The sequence below is a fragment of the Struthio camelus genome, chromosome 1 (genome assembly GCF_040807025.1).
Source record: "Struthio camelus isolate bStrCam1 chromosome 1, bStrCam1.hap1, whole genome shotgun sequence".
Taxonomy (NCBI): Eukaryota; Metazoa; Chordata; class Aves; order Struthioniformes; family Struthionidae; genus Struthio; species Struthio camelus.
In genome coordinates this window covers 128990170-129010707 of record NC_090942.1, presented here as the reverse complement: position 1 = coordinate 129010707, position 20538 = coordinate 128990170, and the positions used below count along the sequence as shown (strand labels likewise).

The 20538-nt window shown below is 35.1% G+C and overlaps 1 protein-coding gene across 1 annotated transcript in view; it reads right to left on the bottom strand.

Moving 5' to 3' along the window:
* The window catches only part of RPGR (retinitis pigmentosa GTPase regulator), a 70560-nt gene that overhangs the window by 28440 nt on the left and 21582 nt on the right, over window positions 1–20538 (bottom strand). The window contains exons 7-13 of the mRNA XM_068908320.1: window positions 18286–18444; window positions 7878–8033; window positions 7207–7331; window positions 5838–6023; window positions 4788–4950; window positions 3393–3499; window positions 724–789 (exon numbers count right to left, since the gene is read on the bottom strand). Of these exons, the coding sequence (XP_068764421.1) occupies window positions 724–789; window positions 3393–3499; window positions 4788–4950; window positions 5838–6023; window positions 7207–7331; window positions 7878–8033; window positions 18286–18444 (962 nt within the window). The remainder of the gene's footprint in view (window positions 1–723; window positions 790–3392; window positions 3500–4787; window positions 4951–5837; window positions 6024–7206; window positions 7332–7877; window positions 8034–18285; window positions 18445–20538) is intronic.

The following is a 20538-nucleotide window of genomic DNA, read 5'->3' as shown; positions in this document are numbered from 1 at the left end:
TGCAATGTGTGAGGCAGTGCTAACAGAAGGAAAGAGCTTTGGCTCTCTTAAACCTTCCTCCATCTTTTCCCTAGGGAAATCTTCTTCTGATGCACTCAGTGTTATGTTTTTACAATAAGCATAAAAATTGTTGTCTTTCTGCTTTAAATTTTACACTTATTGAGTAAATTCAGCAGAATCATTTTTTAACTACAAAATGCGACGATAATGAAATATACCAGAACACTGGAATGCGGGTATCATGTTAGGAGTGAAATAGAATGGAATAGAATAGAAGGCACATACATAAAGGTAAATACACATAGGTAAATAAATAGATAAATAAAGGTAAACAAAACCTTTAATTACATTATGTCCCAAGAGCCAATTAAAATATTTTCGTATCAGCAAAACAGTAGAACTATATTGTTACCACAATAAATTTCAGATTGTATGCTGTAGTCTCCTGTTCCTTAAACTGGAGTAGCGTTGTACACTCTCATCTCAAACTATGCTGGACGTGTAGAGTTCTAGGACTCCACCCAAATTCTCTCTGAATTCAGTCAGCTATGTAGAGTTTTACCTCATCGATCAATATTGAGAATATGAACAAGAGAGGGTCTATAAAATTTGCTTAGCTTTTTAAAAACTCATAGCAAAACAATAAATAATAAGGACAATACAAGAATTATAGACCTTTTAAACAGCAGCATGAGTATATATATGGATAATTAGTTACAGTACCTTTTGTTTTTGGATTGGTGATAATTTTAAGGACTGGTCACTGGGATTCAATTTTATCATATGTGTCTGCAAAAAATGAGAGGTCTAATGAAACATTAAATACAATTGATATATACGATGACATCATACTTACACTTTTGAAATGCTTTTTCATTGGAGAACTTCGAAATATTTTTCAAACCACATGCTTTCCAATGAAATTGCTAGTTAAATTAAACATTAACTACTGTTTCCATGAAGTAACTGAAATCTTCACACCATTTCAAAGAAAAAGCTGCAGGATAACATTCTAAGTTTCCTGTGTATCTTTATCAATCTCATTCAGAAAAGAAGATAGCTGAATGATTGTCTAAAAATTAGGTTTGTAAATGTGATGGGAGCTTACTACATCACTTTGATTTGGCTATGAACCTTTAGGTCAAAAATACACTTTTAAAATCTCTGACCTAGAGGTTAAACTGCTGTTTTCAAACTTACTATTCATTGATATGGCCAGCAAGTGGCTCTTTTCTGAGCAAAGGAGGCAAAAGAAGGCCTGAATGAGAGAAAAAAATATACAGAGCACCCTCTCCCACCACTCAATTTGATTCTCACACTATCACCAGTATAGGGAATTGACAAGCTTCTTGAGAAAGGGACTCCTGAGAAAATGCCAGATAAAAGATACGGTGGTTAAGAGCTTTCAAGACCAGAAAAAGGGCTAAGAAGCCATATAGTCAGACACTGTGTACTCACAGTAAATCTTGTTTTAAGTTAACAATTGGTATTTCCATTATGATACTATTAGTAAATGAAAATTTGAACAACAGGTGCTATTTGATTATCTAGAAAACACTCACTTGCTTTTGAGAAATTTGAAAAGCACAAAGTACAGCAGCATCAAAGCCCAATTCTACTACAGAGTACTATTATAAGTATGTGAATATTTTAATACTATTTTAATACTATTGCACGGTCAGGCTGAGAAAAATCTGTATGATCATTCAACTCATCTATTTCACTTTCATTATTTATTTTATTGCCTATAAAGGGAAAGAGTGGTAACCAACTTAGATGTCAACATCTACACACTACATGGACAACAATCCCTGCCCTCTCTTACTGCCTACAAGCATGTTCCAGAACCACCTCCCACTCACTGTGGAGTTTTGCCTACAAATATAATGTCTTACTCCTTTATCATCATATCCTTCAGCTTAACATCCAGTTTAAAACCATAATGTTGGGAGAGCATGTTCAAAGAAGCATAACAGCAGAAATTTTCATTGGGGTCTTATGCCTTAATCTCTTCTATCTAAAGCAAAAGAGTAAAAGGTAAGGCAAGGTATGAACATTATTAGATGGTAAACATAGTGACATTTTGTTCGTCCCTTCCCACATCATCTGAACGACAAACAAGATAATGCTCTCTGCTACAGTTAGTTAACTGCTTACGGTTTAACTGTGGTATTCTCTTTCAACACAGTGAGCACTGACAGCTGTGGTTTCTGACTCCCTAGAACTTCAATATGATACTAAAGGCCTTTCCTGCTCAAAAGCTTATCAACAAGGTAAATGTCACAGTTCAGAAAAACTGAGAGAGATATGGTGTAACAGATTTTCATTCAGATTCAAGAACAATCATGTTTCCTTCCATTTTGGTAAGTTTGCCTGACACAGACTTTCTTTCATATTGACTAAGTACTTCATTCTGATAAGTGTTTTAAAATTGCTTTACAATGGGAACAAACACAAAAAAGGGGAAAGAAGTCTAGCATATAAAGTGTGCAATATATTATAAACAAATGCCTCAGTAAATTAATGAAGGTTGCCTTGTGGATCACATCTGAAAACATTTCTTTCTTGTCTCTATGTAAATTAAGACAAAATGTTATAAATGTTAAGTAAATGGCATGCACAGGCAACAAGATTGTTAAATTACTAAGTGCTGTTGCCCAGACAAGTATTAATTCCTGTAAAATGTGCCATCCATTCAGTATTAACTGACAAGATATCCTGAGCTCAGCCCACAGTGAGTTGAAGATTTGTTTACATTGAACTGAAGGAAAAAAAAACCCATTCTTTCCACTGCATTGGTTTAGGGCCAGGACATACCCTGCCTGCCAAGAAAAGACAATGTTTTGGAGATGTGAAAAAGTGGATTTATTTTTTAGGTGGATATATTTTTCAATATTTTTTAAATACAAAAAAGACTTGGAAACTTGCTTGAGGATCAACAAATAATCAAAATATCTGCATTTTAGTCTCTCTTTTAATATGACCCACTTGCATGAAAAGAACTCTGCTAGAAAGAAAAAAAACAGTCCTGCTGTTCTCTCTCTTCTTGGAAATCCTCGGGAAGAGGAAGGTCAGTGATCATGATGTGGTATCCAGCCCCTTTGAATTTTCTTCCTGATGTCTAGACCTAAGCACGGGGAGGGGTCGCGCTGATTGGACTGCTTCAATCTCATATTACAATATTACTTGGAAAATGAAAATAACTTTAGCATTGGATAATGATGATATGAAACATATGCTCATTTAACAGTATGTCAATACTTCTTGATGCCACATAGGAAGTTCTGGGATAGAGAGAAGTCCTGTACTAGAACCTGAAACATGATTTAGCTGCTTTGTTTTTCTCCTGTATAAAACAACTGAGTCATAGATTCATTAGTGGAACACATTACCATATTTAGGATGTCAGTTGTATCTCCAAGGTTTCTGTGATTATTTTCATCATCTGAATCTTCTTCTGCAGAGCCTTCACTGAGTTTATCTTTTTGATGATTTTTTTCTTTAAGATAAAATAGGGAAATACCATAGGAACAAGTGATACACAGCAAACAGAACATCCCACTCTTGTAAAGTAAAGGGATTATTTCTATATTACTGCAGTGGGACTGAAGCTCCCCAGCCTAAGCCAAAGCAGAAGCACTTTCACTTCCTTTCTACCAGTTTATATTAACATTAGAAGTAGTTCAACAGTCTAGTCTCTGTGCAATGCAGACCTCTGACCATTTTTGTAGTCTTTCAATGCATAAATATTCCAGGTGACAAAGCTCCTTTTGGATAATCTTTTCAATAATATTGTTCCAATTACACTTTATTAGCTGCAGTCATTATTATCGACAATGCACATTATCTGCAGAGGCAGTGAGTTTATTAGCTCTGATGCCACATCATACAAATGCACCTATATCATTTTCAGGTTCACCTCAAGCTCAACAGGTATATGACCAGCTTGATATGGAATAAAACCTGAGGTTTCAGATCTAAGAAGACTCTAAAGGCAAATTTCACTGCATTGCTTTCCTGGAACCAGAAATGCTGATGAACATGCTAGCAGCTCTACAAATAATCATCTTAAGTCTAGCTGAATTAGTAACTTTCACATTGGATTTGATCGTCCAGTCAATTTGAGCTCACTTCACACTGAAACGCTGTGCTTTCTGCACTCTTCAGCATTCCTCTTCCTAGGAAATCACAGACGCCCAGGAACCCAGATGCAGGACAGAGCTGTATTAGAGAGCGTTTGCAAAACTTCAGTCCAGTATTAATATCATTGTTATCCAGGCTTTTGCATTAGCTAGAATATTCCAAGTTAGATAATGGAGAGTCAACAGTACGTTTGCATTTCCAAGGGAAGAAGGAAGCTCTTGGGGCAGTTAGCAGACCTCTTTCTTATCCAACATCTCTTGTAGGCTTCGCTGAGTCTTTAAGATGTTTCCTAACCACTTTTTCTTTTAATTCTTTCTCTTACGAAAATGGAGAAAGTAGTTACCAATCTTATAGTATTTTTGTGAAGTCATATTTGTATACCCTTGAGGAATTACACAATTTAAAAGTTCTTTCTCTTTCATTCAACCCTCTTCTAAACCTTTAAGCACTTTTTCCAAATACGAACGATGTTGGAGGAAATTTCTTGTATGTACTTCTCAGCTTTTATGTCTGTACTCTGTCAGAGCCTCATGAAGTAAGACTGAACAGGAACCTTGTTTCATGTTCCAACTGAGCATTTATGAATGATGAAAGCAAACTACATAATTCTCAGAAAATAGCAGCAAAATGTAGGGGCACTTCACCTGTTTCATGGTCCAACTCCATAGGCTTAGCATTAGGAAGACTTGTTGCAGAAAAACAGAGTGGGCTAGTGTTGCTAGTCACATGCAATGGAGATTTTAAAAAGTTTTCTCCCAGTGGAGGCAGGGTTTGCACCATTCGAATAAACTGTTCTGGTGACTTTTCCTTTAGAAGATTAACAAAAAAAAAATGAGAACATTCTGAGGACAAGAAGAAAAGGTTAAAATGTAAGCAACCTCTCATACCTAGCAGTGGTATTTTCCTCTAGTTGATGGTATAGCAAAGTATGAACAAAATTTCTTGCACATTTTGATTATTTATAGTCCTAGAAAATGGAGAGGTATATGATGAGATATTTTAGGTTGTCTCTACACAATAATCAGCCTATGTCGTCTTAAAAAATGTAGACAAAGGAGAAAAAAAGCTTTGCTTTTTATTTAAAGTAAAAATACCAGTTTCTCAAATTAAAAAACATTGAGGTTTTCCATCCATTTTTAAAAAATAAACGAAAATTCATCTTTTGTGTTTTTGGGGTAGAGTTAGTTTTCAGACAGGTAAGTGAGATGATATCTGTGCCGCTCAAGGAAAATCACAGGGAATGTGTAGTTGAAGATAAAGGAGTTTTAAGTAGTTATATGGTCTTAGGCTCATTTAAAGCTGATTGTGGAACCTCCCTCTTTGATGTTTTATGTACTATGAACTAGCTCAATCTATTCAAGGACTCAGAGAAAACACTGAAAAGAGTCAGGTTCTCTCTTTTTTTTTAATATTTCTAAGATATTTTTAAAAACACAAAGGAATAGAATTAAAACCAAAAACAAACTGAGTCTTTTTCATATGTCATAAGCAACTAAAACTGGACCAATACCTATTTTTTCCCTGCATGAATTTTGTAAACAGGGTAGGTATCCCTTCTTCTTTATACACATTTAAATTAAATATGTATTTTAAGGAGAGGTATTTATCTGCTTGGTATGTGCTATAATTTTAGTTTAAAAAGTGATTTTTTTTCTTGCAAAAAATATGGCAACTCTAAACAATTCTGAATTTACCTTCTCTCGACGTCGCATTCGTGCTGATAATGTTCGTTGTAAAGTGTTTGTTACTGATAAATCTCCGCTCATTCCAGAGATAGTAGCAGTCAAACGGTTTTCATACAAATCTTCTAAGAGCATTTCTTCAGATCCTTTAGGCCTTGGAGTAGCAAAAACTAGCATGTGACAACCACCACAAGCAACCTACAGTACAAAAACAAAGTTCTGATTATTTCATTTGCATGTATCAATACAAGGATCTCATTTTCTTACAGTCATCTCTAGGGACTTAAATAATAACAAAAACAAACAAACAAAAATGTTAAATTGAAAATATTTTGCTGCAAATTTAGCTACTGGCTTTAGTAAGATAAAAGCACGTAAGTATGATTTATGATGCTTAATTATCTATGTCCTTTTTTTTCTTACTTAAATATAATATATTATATTATAATATAAGTAACTTAAATTATATTATATTTAAGTAAAACTTAAGAGAAGGCTAACAAATTATTGTTACAGAAGAAAACAAAGTTATTTTCACTGATTTTCAAAAGAATTGTAGCTAATTAGTTTGATGCAAGTCAAATGTTAACAATACTGATAACTACAGTGACATAAACTTAGATATTTTATCACAAAACCCACAAAAAATAATGCAAAGTGCTAAACTCATCCAGTAGACAAGGTATCATTACATAAAAATAATGGTTTCACTTTTTAAAAAGTTTAAAATCCTTGCCACTTCTGATAAAATGTTCCTAAACTCTACACTCAGTAAACAAACAGAATTCATAACCACATATGTTTTTTCCAAATTTTACTAGATCCTGAGTTATGTTTGTATTTTTGATACTGGTAATTCTGAGATATTTTTCTTAAACAACCTCAGGAAATAGATTAAAACAATGCCGTTAAAAGAAAAGACTATTTCTCTTTTCTCATCCTGTTTGAATTAAAAAAGCAACAGCTTAAATTTTCTTAAGATTTTGTAAATATCCCACTGTACAAACAATCATTCAAATTAAAATGATTTCACTCTGGTGTTTTCAGAACAGTTATCAATTTCCCTCTTACTAACAACAATCAAAAAGCAGCATTTTATTTTATAGACTATCAGTTCTATAGACCAAAACATTATAGTATGGCACTATTGAATAAAACCCTAAAAAGTGGTCTGTATGCACAGCCCAAACCAAGTATATTAAAACCTAAATAAGCAGCATGATAAGTAAATATAATCTCCTTTCTTTTTCCCATTTTTGTTATCTATCCATTAAATATTGTAGGAAAAAATATGCTATAATAAACTTCAGCAGTCATTAATAAGATGTCTCATAAAAACATAAACATTTTGACGTCTGAGAAGCACAAACAAAAGTTTTACCAAAAGGACTGTGAACCTCAAAAAATTAGAACACAGAGTGGGTTCAAACTGATTGGTAAAATTCTCTTCTCCAAGTCCTAACTTGCCATGTCGCCCATCTCCAAAAGTAAACATAAGGCCATTCTCTGTATGTGGAAAAAAGGATATTATTAAAAATTAAGATTCAGTAGAAAAACAGGACAAAACCATTACAAATAAAGCAATCGACTGTGCAAGTAAGGAACATTTCTCTTCCAAAAGTAAAAACTGAACAATTATTTTTAGACTCTCTATGGATGAGTATGATCCAAAAATATGTATATTTTCAGACAAAGTACAGTCTGAGATTAGAGTTAGTCTAGACAATTTGAAAAAAAATCCAAAACAATAAAATAGAAATCGTATAGTGAAACAAAGTCTTATAAACAACAATATTTGTTTGCAAAGCATGACTATGAGGTTGCAGTTCCCCAGGAGATACTGTGTACAGAACTACACATGGCTGTGAATCAGAAATTCCTAATATCCAATCTGGCTTTCTCACTAACTCCCACATAGCTTTGGCCACTCAACCCTTAGAAATAGTAAGTCTGCATATATCTTCTTCTACTACTACTCATTTTATACAGGAAGCTTATTAAGTGCAATGGAGAGTCACTAAAAGTGTATTTCAGAATTTTTCAGTTACGTACCTGCTATTACAGCAGTATGATTTTCCCCACATGCAATGTTACGTATTTTATGCCTCCTCAAGTGTTCCACAGACTTTGGTACAGGAGTTTCAAAAATAAAAGTACCATGTCCCAGCTGTCCATACTGTCCAAGTCCAAAAGTATATACATCTGTCTCTGAAAAAGTACAGAAGTTAACAACAAGTATGCTGCCTTATATATTATAACCTGCTTACTATTAACAAAATGGAAGTTAAATGACATTGGCATCAAAAAATCAGTACTTTATCAATTAATACCAACAGAAGAAAATTAAAAGAAACAGGCAGTGAAGCAGTAAATTAAATAGGTACAGAAAAGAATTTTGAACAGTTCACTACGCAACATATTTTCTAATACATAGCATGATCACATGTACATATAATATCAGCTAATACAAAGATTTATGGGAGTTTACTGCAATTAATTCAAGACCACAGTGTTTACACATATGCATTTCCAAATACAATAGTCTCATCTTAGTTTCTCGTTACCTACAACATGTACAGTGCATGATCCAAAATTTAATAGACTAGACCCCTTTAAACTAGAACTAATTTACTAATTTGTGTGGAAGAAAATACTGGAACAACAGCAGAACCAGTCTCAATATTCTGTTTGGCTACCAAATCAACCCTGCCTTCGACACGGAGAACACTATAATTGTGTTATCTTGAGAGAGAATAATCTTTTTTCCACACTGTACGTTTTGTCCATTTAACAGACTATCTGTGCCAGGAAAAAGAATGTGAGGTTCTCCAAGGCAATAAAGATTCTTGGTGTGTCCATCCCTGGCACTCCATCACAACAGGGGAAGACTGCAAAGCTTGGAAATCTTGATGAGGTCATGCTCAAAAACGGAAATTCAAAGACTAATTAGCTGGCGGAAAAGGAGACATTTTCCTAGAATTTCTATTCTTTCTCTCTCCTCTTTTTTGTCAGTAGGCAACAACAGAAAAGCAAGAGAGATACTAACTGAACTTTGCAAAAGGCAGTGAAAACCAGTGAAAGATTAGGAAGGACAAAAAACAGTCTGCTGCAAGCAAAACGAACTGATATGGGGAGCAATACATCATTACATCATTATCCTGAAGAGGGTGCAGAGCATGCCCACTCCTGCACACAGAGGCCATCAGATCAAAAATGTCACCACCTTCAAGAGGGAGACAGGAATGGGCTTCCACAGCTGAACGTATGGAATGATAATCAAAGGGGAATCTTTGCTTTTTGAGCACTTATTCGTGTTCGGGAAACAAGGTCACTAGAATAGCAAAGTAAGCTTCAGTGCCACAAAACTAGCTTATACTGTGTAACCAAATACTCTTTTGCTGTTATTCTTAGAGCAGCCACAAACTAGAGAAATACTAAAAACCTGTGTTACCATTCTCCTGAACTAAGCTTTTGCTTCTGTCAGAGAAAGAGCGAAGCAGACAATGGACCAGATTTCCTGTTGCTATCATAGTACACCTAGGAATTTATATTGAACTTTCACATTTGCAAAGGAAGCAGTTTGAAATACTGTAAACATTAAATATGGAAAAATTCTCTACCTAGGAACAGTTTGCCCTTTCCACCCTTTTAAAATTGTTCCTATTAAGATGTCATGAATTCTCATCAGAAAAAAACTAACAATGGTCTCAAACTTTTTTAGACTGAAAGTGCAAAATATTTTGTAAAGCCTTTTTCTACTAAATTTAATAGTAAAGCTCCCTCTACTGGAAATTTCAGTGCAAGAACGCAACACCTTAGAAGAGGGTCTCTTTTTAAAGTAAAACAACGAGTAAGAATTTTTCTGTTATTTGTACTTTCTGGATAAGAATCGAGAAACTACTCCTGAAAGACAGAAATTTTCTCCAAGTTTCATCTTCATTTTAGTAAATGGATTTCCTCAGGATGGCTGATTCCATAAATTCTATTTGAAAATACTGCATTTGTCTTAATATTTCTTTGCTGACAGGCAGATCATATCATTTTCAAATAGTATAGCTTTATCTGACTAACATAATTATTTCAAGTGAAGTGAAAGTTTTCTTCATATTATCTTTAATCGTAGGTTGAGATAGGAAATACTTCTTTCATAAAACAAGTTAGGCCTACAAAGGCTTTCATGTTTAGAGGAAGATATTCCCAGATGTAAACTTTTTTTTTCTGGGGGAGAATAGACCAATCCAAAAGCAATTTGGAGTCCCTTCGTAAGTGCCTTTATGAGAAGAACGAATTTTTCCACTGCCCCTGGAGACAAAGGGGAACCTAAATTTTGCTCCTCCTAAAATCTGCTTATTAGTCAATTATCAAGTTACAGGAAGACAAAAAACCTGCAGCTTGCTTAAATGAGAGAATGTTCTGAGAGAACATTTGTTCAGGACCCAGCACAGAAGTGAGGCCAAACTTCAGCGATAATCCCATTTAGCAGAAATGAGGTATTTCCTCCAAGCTATCTTTATAAATACATGCAGTCAGAAGTCTACAGCAAAACAATCTCATGATGTCATGATAAAATGTCAGATGTGAACTCCATCATTCTGAACTTGAAGTTGCAAATGAATTTGCTGACAACATAGATCCAAAGGGGGATACAGACACACAGTTTTCTTCTTCATCTTCTTACTGTACTCAGTCCCAGTAATGATAAGGTTAGATGATACAGATGAGACGCACTGCCACCAGAAGGGCAGATCTCGCTCCCCCGTTCTCCTGCCCCGACTTGCACTGTCTCTGCTTTCCACCTGGCTACTGGCTACTTGGCTCAGGAAATCAGGTTTTGGGTTTTTTGCTGCATCAGGTCCCTGTGGAACAGTCAAAGCGGCACCACAGTGGTACAAGGGGAGAGGAAAGGCATACAGCCAGCGCAGCGTGTGGGAAGTGGCAATGCCTCCAGTGGTGTCAGTGAACCACGAAGAAGGTGCAGCTGATTCACAGCACCCAGAGGAAACAAAACAGAATTCCCCTCTTGCCCCAGGAAGGGATTGCTGTCTTCCAGCAGCCTCCCATGAGAAGGGTCCCTGAAGGATGAAAAGAAGCAGTTTCAGAGCCTGCGCAGAAACCAGTGGCTTCCCTGTTCCAAATGATCTCCTGTATTTAAGTGTTGGGAATGCTTCTACTTTACTTCCTGTATTTTCTTTTTTGGAAGAACAGGGATATTTCCTGGTAACTGTTCTCAAAAGGACATCTTCCACTTTAAGCATGCGTCTTCTGGAGCGTATAACCGCTCTTTAATCTCAATGACAGTTGTCCCTACAAACGAAATAGTCCTAGGCAAAAATCTATGCAGCTTTCAGAAATTTTTTATTCCTCATGCTATTTGGTGAAAGAACTGAGGGAGTTCCAAAAATCTTTGTAAGAGCCACACGTTCCTTCCCACATATTTCAAACTGTTTGCAAAGTTACAAATCCCCAGAAGAATAACAGAAACACACCAGGTATTCTAATAGCTCTCCATATAGCTTTATTCCCCTTGAACCATGTTGTTGTTGTTATTATGTCAATGAGCCATTCACTCTTATTACAGCTTTATTTTTAGAAAGCTTATACTGAAAAATATTACTGTAAAAATCAGCTGTCTGCACAACACTGAGTTCTACCAGAGCCAGTAAACTGGATTTGGGGATTTCACAATACATACTATACAGACTTAAGGCATATTTGATAAATCTAGATAACCCCTATATGGTTTCAATAGTCTCTCGGTTCTGTCATGAAAAGGTATAGGTTTTTCATCCTTCTCATTCTCTTTCAAAATGATATCTCGACTTTCATTTCTTCTTAAAAACTTCGAGATAGAAGATGAAACATCCAAAATTTTACATACCAATGCATTAATGTTCTGTATTGTGATGTCAAACTATCTATTCTCCAAGGAATACTTCACTTTTTCCTTTGAAGAACTATCTTTGCTTTCCCTTCCTTCAGAGAATAAAAGGAGGTAATATATCCTTTTATAGACAGAAATTTTTATGGACAGATTATTTCCAGAAGATCTGACCTCATACGAAAAAAATGGAAGATACTAAGGCCACTCCCAATCATCTGTTTCTGCTTCTCTAACCTCCTCAATTCAGAATTTTTTTTGTTCAACTTTATTAAAAGCTTTTTTGAAAAATATAAAAGTTGGGATTGCTGCTTTCTTATTGAAAGTGATCATACCAACAGCTCTCATTTTCAGTAGAAAGTGTTTGCAAGAATCTTAGGTAGTGGATGGGTGTCATTTTAGTTTCTGAGTGATAAGTCATCTGGGATGAGGATATGACCTTCTTGGATGAGCTGATAAAGTGTCATGAAATGGATAGGTTTGTGCTGCTACAGTGAGAGAAAACTTGCAGCAATTCAATTTTTAGCTTTTTTTTTGTTTATTTTCTAGAACAATGTAAAATATTAAAGGCAAAAGTAACAATAAGAATTTTAAACAAGATAGTTCCTAATACTTAACATTTCTAATATCCTCTGTCCTTAAAAGGTAGCTTTTTCTTTGTCATTGTTCTCAACAGCTCAATTTTTTGTTCACTGCACAAAAATTTAAGGTTTTCCCATTTTGAAGTTTCAGAGAAAAAAAGAATTATTTTAATGTAAACTGCCTACCATTCACTCTGATACACTGCTGCGGAGATTCCAAACAGTATTTTCATGTTTCTTAGCATTCAAAATTGCAAATAGAATAGATATCAGTCATAAAAAAGAAATAAAATGAAGTGCTTCGGAACAGACTAATCATGTATGAGGATCAGGAAGAAACTTGTCTCATACTCAGTAAGATAACTGAATTATGCTTTCTTCTAATTTGATAACTCCTAAATAGAAGTGATGGCAAGAAAGGAGCCAGGATGCACAACAGTTTCTCCATATGACATTGTGCCCTATCCTATTCCTACATTAAATCAGAGAAATGAAATAGGGGAATATACAATAGCTAGAAATTCACTTGGTATTTTTTAGGACTGAAATGACATACTCTTCTTAGAAAAGTGGAAAGACCCTGAAAAGATGAAAACTGTATCAGGAGACACTGTGTTACTAAAGCCAAGCAGTGCCCTTTTTCCACATAAGTTGAAACACAAAATTCAGAATTTGTTCAAGGGAATTTGTTAGGAGACTGAACTTAATAAATGTTTTTGAACCCATTTGAAACTAACCAAATTCTGAATTTGTGGTCATGCTACTTCATCTGAAAATGCAATATATGCTTCCATTCTGATTCCAAGATAAGTTTCTGGTGCAAGGCCTATAATGCATATATGCTACACTCACTTTTTAGATGATTACACTATCCTAATCTTCTACTTCTCCCAAATATTTAAACTGTAAATACTGTTTGAATCAGAAGAACTTCTGCATGTTATCATACCTGACAAAACATCTTTCACTTGCGACAGTATTTCCTTTATCCTCTGCTTTTGTTCAAAGTGTCTGAAGAACTAGTCCACAGTTGTAGCCTATTTAATAATATTTGAATTGTGTTTTAAAAAATGTCTGAACTTTCACTCTTATCACAACAATTACCAATCTTTAGGCAAACGCATTCGTCAGAACATATTGCTTTCCTCTTCTCTTGGCTCAACTGGACCTTCTGGCACTGTACTGCCAGCTAACCCAGCACTCAATCCCTACCTTATTTGTCTTCTATTACAAAAACTATTTCCACGGTCAAGCAAATCTTATATAGTAAAAGATGTTGCTTACTACGGCATTTTCTTCACTGTATTTGTTTTTCAGCTTTTACGCTCTGTGTTCTACTTCTAGCTTCTGCCTCTAGAGATTTTACCATAACACTGATGTCATCCAGGTCTACATCTTCCAACTAAATCTCTGTAACAATCATTTGTGTAAGGTAATTTTATTACACTAAATACCATTAAAACAAAGTCTCTATTGGTTGGTTTCAGATTTATGGTTAAAAAAATAATCAATAATGATAATCTAATTCTTTGTGCAGAACTTCACTTTATGACCCATAAAATATTGCTAGGATTTATACATTTGCTGGCCCCAAATTTATGGTAATTTTTTCCTAATAACGATAACCTGATTTCATGTAGAGAAATTCACTTTAATGACATAAAATACTGCTACGGTGAGATTATATGTGGGTGGAAGAAGAGAGACAAAGGCTTTGAAATGTAGACAAATGTGTGCATTATTTCCTGGATAGGCTACTGTTATTTCCTCTTCATACATTTCCCAAAGGAGTTTTAACTTAACCAGAATCTTGCAGACTTATGACTACCCATAACCTTTTCCAGCACATCACTTCAGCCTTTATTCTCTCCAGTGGCTTGCAGTGTAATACCACATCAAATTACTTGCAATTCCTCTCAATCAGATTTTCAGTTCATATTTTAGAAATTTTTGTTACGTAACCTAAAGGCACTCCACCAGATTAACAACAGATGACTATTTAACATTTTGTAAGATTTAAGGAGTGATGCCTATGCATCTTACTTGTTTATACAGCTCTTGCATTTGGGGTTAGGAAAGGAGATAATTACAGGAATGCTATACAGTTGCAGAATTCACTACAAGCCAAAGATGATATTTTGGAAATCATCTACGGGCCAAGTCAAACTCCCTTTTCTTCCTTTACAGTATTTTACAATTATTTAGTCCAATGAAAACAAAGATTTTGATGAGCATATGGCAGCTCCAACAAGACGGTCAGGAAAGCTGGGGAAGAAGGAAAGAGTTTTCTGTTTGAATTACCGGAGCTCCCAGAAGCTCACAGGAATTATATAAGATATATAATATAAGATATTTAATTAGATTAACATTTATGAGAAAGGCTGTAATGCAACCATCGTGCAAACTATGCCATCAGATTAGAGAAAAAAAATCAACTTCCTTTCTGGAAAGAGATGGCAGGCTGACTGGTCTAGATTTTCCCATGTTCTACACTATTGTCTCTTTCTCAGTCACAGAGATACCACAGTCACTGGATTGCCACAAACTCTCTATGCAGCCCATTTTCAAATGTGGCTATGCTTTCAGTTAGAAAATTGTATTTAATATCTAACTTAAATAAACCTTGCTGCAACTGAAGTCCTACTCTGAGATCTCACAAAGAGAAAAACTCATTACCTTCCTCAAAGAAGCAACCTTCTACGCGCTTGAAGACTGGTGCCTTGTCTTTCCTTAGTATTCTCCTTTTTAGATTAATCAATCCCTCCCTACCCCTCCTTTTTAATCTTTCCTCACAGTTATGTTTCCAGACCTCTGATATTCTTGTTGTTCTGATCTGACACTCCGGAACAATTTTATGGCTTTTATAAAATTTGATGGCCAAACTGTACATGATATTTCAGTGGAACCTTTAACAGCATGGAATACAGTGGAAAGCTCTCTTGCTGTTTTCACATACAAAACTTCTTTTTACATATCTGTGATGCTATCAGAACAGCATTATACGGCTGTCCTGTTTGCAGTTTGTAATTGTCCACAGTGCCATATTTGTTTCGATAGAATTCCTGTCAGCACTATTCAAAAGCCTCATGAAAATCAAAGAAAATGAAATCTAGTGACTGCTTCCTTCTGACAGAAGGAAATTAGATTGGTCTTATAATATTTGCTTTTGTGTGTGTTATCTTTCAGTTCCGTATCAATAGGCTATTTAATTGTCTTAACATTTTTTCAGCTAGCAAAGTTACAGAGACTGGTCTACGATTTGCAGGGCCTTTAGATTCCCTCATTCACAGTTATGAGATTCTGAAGGTAACAGTGAATGTTGCTAAGGGGGTCTCAATTCTTGAAGTAGTTCTGGTTGAATTTTCATGAGCCCCGGACTCTTGAAAATGTTCAACATATCTAATAAGGATCTAGTTTATTTCCCTGTTCTTTCCAAAGTTCTTTTTCTGTTGTACCATGAATTCTGTATTGCAGTCTATTATTAAAACCTTTGATTTTCCTTCCTATTACTGCTAAATTTTGTAGCTATTGAAATTGTTACAGTGACAAGTAGAGTCGAAAAGGAATTAAACACTTAGGCATTCTGATGTCAAATGGTCGTAGTTTCAGTTTTGACAATGGTTATAAACTTCTAAATTCCATTCAAAACCATATCATTACTTTGCATAAATACTATGAACACATCCAGGAAAGTGGCCAATGAATGCCTTTTAACAAAGATGACAAATTATTGTATTTCCTAAAAATATCCTTTGTTGTTGCGAGTTTCTCTCTTCTCAAATTTCTAGGAATACACTGGCACTCTTTTTTGTGAATTTTAAGCGCATGGTAATTTCTTAAGATGCTACCTTTACTTACTTACCATCCAAATTTTTAAAAAGTATTTCTTAAACGCATAAAAGTGATTCACTAACACTTCCTCCAGCACTTACTGTGAAAACAAAATATTTCACATATGACACACCAGGCATTATTCAAAATCAAACGCTAAACAAAACTAGCAGAATGTTAGTTAATAGAAACTTGTAGAACATTAACATGAGCAAGATTTGGTGTTTGTGGATATTAGACATAATTATGAAAAATGCTGAGTGTCCTAAAGCAATGGGACTTTCTTGACAGATCAGATTAAAATAGACACTTTGATGAAACAGTATTTTAATAAACACATTTTCTTTCAGACAATTACAGCTACTAAAAAGAAGACTATTTTCTGAAAACTTCCATCCTAAGTTTTATTCTGAGATTCCACAATATTTAAATGAACAATACAAACCTGTGCATTATTTTGTGACTTAAAGTAAATCTATAAAATCATTGGAGACAACATTATAACCCCATATGGAAACTGAAATACAACAAAAGTCACAATACTGTTAGCATGGGATGGTAATTTCTTTGAAATACTAAAGGAATTTCTATCTTAAAAAGTAAACTGTCCCACTTTGAATGAACCGTTCAGAAGATTCAAATCTTAACATACTGTATGGACTGTAAGTGTAATCAAAGAAAAGGAAATGGGAAAATGGAACAGGTAAATCTCAGGACCCATTTAACAACCTTGAAAGAATCAAGAAAATGATGTGGTATTCCAGAATAATTTGTCATTTTAAGAGAATTTTCACTTGGAATAGAGGTGGCTTAAGGAGGTCAGAGTATGATCACACACTCCCAGGAACTATTTTTGACTTGATAATCTGTACTGTGTAGGAATTGGAAAAATTAAATAGTATTTATATAAAAACAATGAAAGATCTCAGCATATAAGCATATATGTAAATACATGTATATTTCTCAAGCAGATACACACCCAAATTCACTTTGGAAAACACTTTTTTTTCAATACGCGCACATATCTATCCACATGCATCTTGATGCTTGAATGTCTCCCTCCTTGTACAACCCTACTCACAATTTTTTTTTGCTATAGTGTCCCTTTTGCATCACTCAATCACTGCTCCATATCCTTTCTATACATATCCACTACCTCTCAGTTCCTCCCAACTCGTTTTCCTGTTATACCACAAGATCTATTAATACGAAGCCTTTCACTGCTGCAGTACTCTTCAGCTTTCACCACTAAGGAGGCTCTCATACTCTTCTTTCACTCCATCCCTAGCAAAGACTGAATACTCCGTCCTGGAGTCACTGCACCAGCACCCATGGAAGGACCAGAGGCTTGCTTTATCTTCCTTATTCATAAGAAGAATCCTTATTGCTTCCAATACAGGCATCATCCCAAAGGCATGACAAATGCCTTTTTACCCCAGTACCCTGATATCCTCTGTAAACTGATGGAAACAGTTCTAACCACACAAGGAATTTCCCATCCACATGAGCTGATTGAGATATTTCAAAATGTGCCAGAAAGAAGGTAGCCCAAATGCACTGAAGAGACTAGATAAATATAGTAAGAAACAGTAAAAGAGTAAAACAATTCAGATTAGCATCTGTAGAAACGTAGAGCTAGCTATGTCTAGCACTTATCTTTGAAAAGCTAATTTACTACTGGCACATAACTATGTATTAATATAGTAATATACAGCATGTTTCACGTTGCAGTAACGCACCTACAACCCTGAGAACTAATATATGAGAGTTTTACATACCTGTATAGTATATTTAATGCACTATGTCTGTAACAGTTTTATACGCATTAAAGATTCTGCTCAAGGTCACATGCGAACTCTCTATTACAACAGGGATACTTAATCCATTTAGGCATCTAGTAGATCAGGCATCTCTTTATCACTATTAACAGGCAGCTAGTTGGAAAGTGACTTCCTAAATATCACATATTCAAGGTCATTTAAAATTTATTACCGAAGGGATGCTTTCCCATAAAACTCCCCACCCCTCATCCCCCAGTATCACTTTCAAGCTACTCAGAGAAAAGAAACACTAATCATCTTACATTTCAGTGGGACGCATGTTCTTCCAGGTAAATTGAGATTACTGACTAAGTTACAGGGCTATAAAAAAAGCCAATTAATTTGCACACCTGTAAGCACCACGGTGTGTCCTCCACCACAAGCAACCATATTAACCTTTTCCATAATCCCTGGTACAGGCTGTGGGACTCTACTGTTCTTCAGCTGCTCAGGCAACAATCCCAGTTTCCCATTTTCAGGTTCTCCAAAAGTATACAGCTCACCATCTCCTGTGAAAACACAGAACAGAGCAGTGTTCTCAGGCTCAAGGGAATACTGCAAGACACAAGGCTGCTGCAGACACAAATCAGTAAGATAGAAAAGTGTATGAACATTATAGGATATTGTGCTTAATCAACCTAGTAACACACCACATACTGTATTCTATTACTAAAGCTCAGTCATCAGAAGCACTCATCCACAGTATTTTTGGAAACATTTATACTTCAGTACAAAATGTATTTTTGTTTTCAGAGGAATACGTTTAATGTAGACAAATTTACAGAATTTAGAGTAATCACCATTACATTATGAACAAGTGTCTGAGAGGTTCTAAATCAAAAGCTATGACCTCTTAGACAATATGTAAGCTAACTTAACCTTAGAAATGCCTTTCTTCCTCACAGAAAATGAAAATAGATGAACTCAGAGAGAGTATCAAAGTTGAAGCCTTATTTAGGTGTTCAGAATTGTCCATTAGAGAGGTTCAATTCTCTCTCCACAGAACAAAAATGGAGCATAAGAAAAAAGACTTATTTCTAGAATAATGTTAGCCTTCATGAAAATTTCCCATATTTCTCAGCACAGCTGGTATCTTTGTTCCTTTTTCCTGCCATTTTGCCAGCCTGAACTTAAAATTTGAGAATTTAAGGACAATGGCAATAACCAAAAAATAATAGAAATTCGATATATGAAAGAATTAAAAATAATCCTGTGAATGGAAGTGTTAAGTAAGACTGAAGCTACATTTGCTCTAAAAAGCAAATGAGGTTAGTCCAATGATCAAAAACAAGTTAAAAACTGAAGGACAAGATTTAAAAGTAACCGAAGTTTATAAAAATTTGGGCAAAACAAGCAAAGTTAGGAAAGGAACTTTCTCATTCTCAGAATTAAAGACTTAAAAGATAAAGTCAAAACTGGTGTAAGAAATGCGACATTTTTGTTGAATCTTCCTGAGCTTTACTCTAGCAATATACTCAATTAAAAGTTTCTTTTTGCATGAATAGAAACTGAGCAAGAATTTCAGGTTGCAAAACTGCATCTGACTTATACACAACTATGGGCCAATCAGTCGCTAATATAATTTCATTTACGACATCTACTAAGTCCAATAGATAATCTAAATTCAAAGTTTTTTCCCAAAAGACTTTTGCTGGCCATATATTATTTTCTTTGTGGCATTGGCTTTTGATTACTTAGTGCTAAACAGTGACTACAGCACTGTACAGAGCAGTACAGGCACTGCTATCGCAAGGATCTTCCTCCAGAAAGATGCTGGTGCGTTGAGAAAACTCTTAAACTATTACTTCTTTAGTACAAAGCAGCACTTCTTCTTCCATCCTCTCAGAGGAAGCAATTTTGGAGCAATCATGCTGAACTAACATGCATGTTTGTATATTACCTTTGTTATCTACAATCCGTGACAAGTAAATCAAACTAGTAATTAATTACGATTAATTTCTTCAAAAGAAGCCTGAGGATATGATTTCAACAATTTTAACGCTAGAGAAAAATCTGAGATACGTCTGTTATTTTATGGTTAAGTTCATTCAGGACAGAAAAGAATCACTCCAGAAGCTGCATATTAAGATAACTCAGTTTCAAATTAATTTAAATGCATAAACTTATCCATTAACTTGAAAAGTCTCAAAAAAGTGTGTTATTTCATACTCAACAAGCAAAGACTATAAGGACATTTTTTTTTCCTAGAAGCCAAATTCCTGTTTTAAATGCAAAATGGGTCCTAACCCTCAATATACAGTTTGCAATCCAGCATTTCCACTGGAGATTTAGAGCCTAACTCTGGTGGTACAGTATTTATTTCCAAAGCTGGAAAGGCCTGTGAAATTTAGCATCTATCTTAGTCAAAAAAGCCCAAGCTTTTCAACACAGTTTCGTTTCCCAGGATCACTTCTGCCTCTCACAATGGCACAGAAGTATCACACTTCTAGGTCACTGTGGTCAGCAAGTGGACTAATTATCTTTACCGAATGCTCTAACAGCACACAGAGGCAATCAGGGAAAGACAATAATACAACCTTATTTGGTGTTAAATTTCCTGAAGGGTTTCACTGGACTGAAAACATTAAGAGCACTCAGCTCTA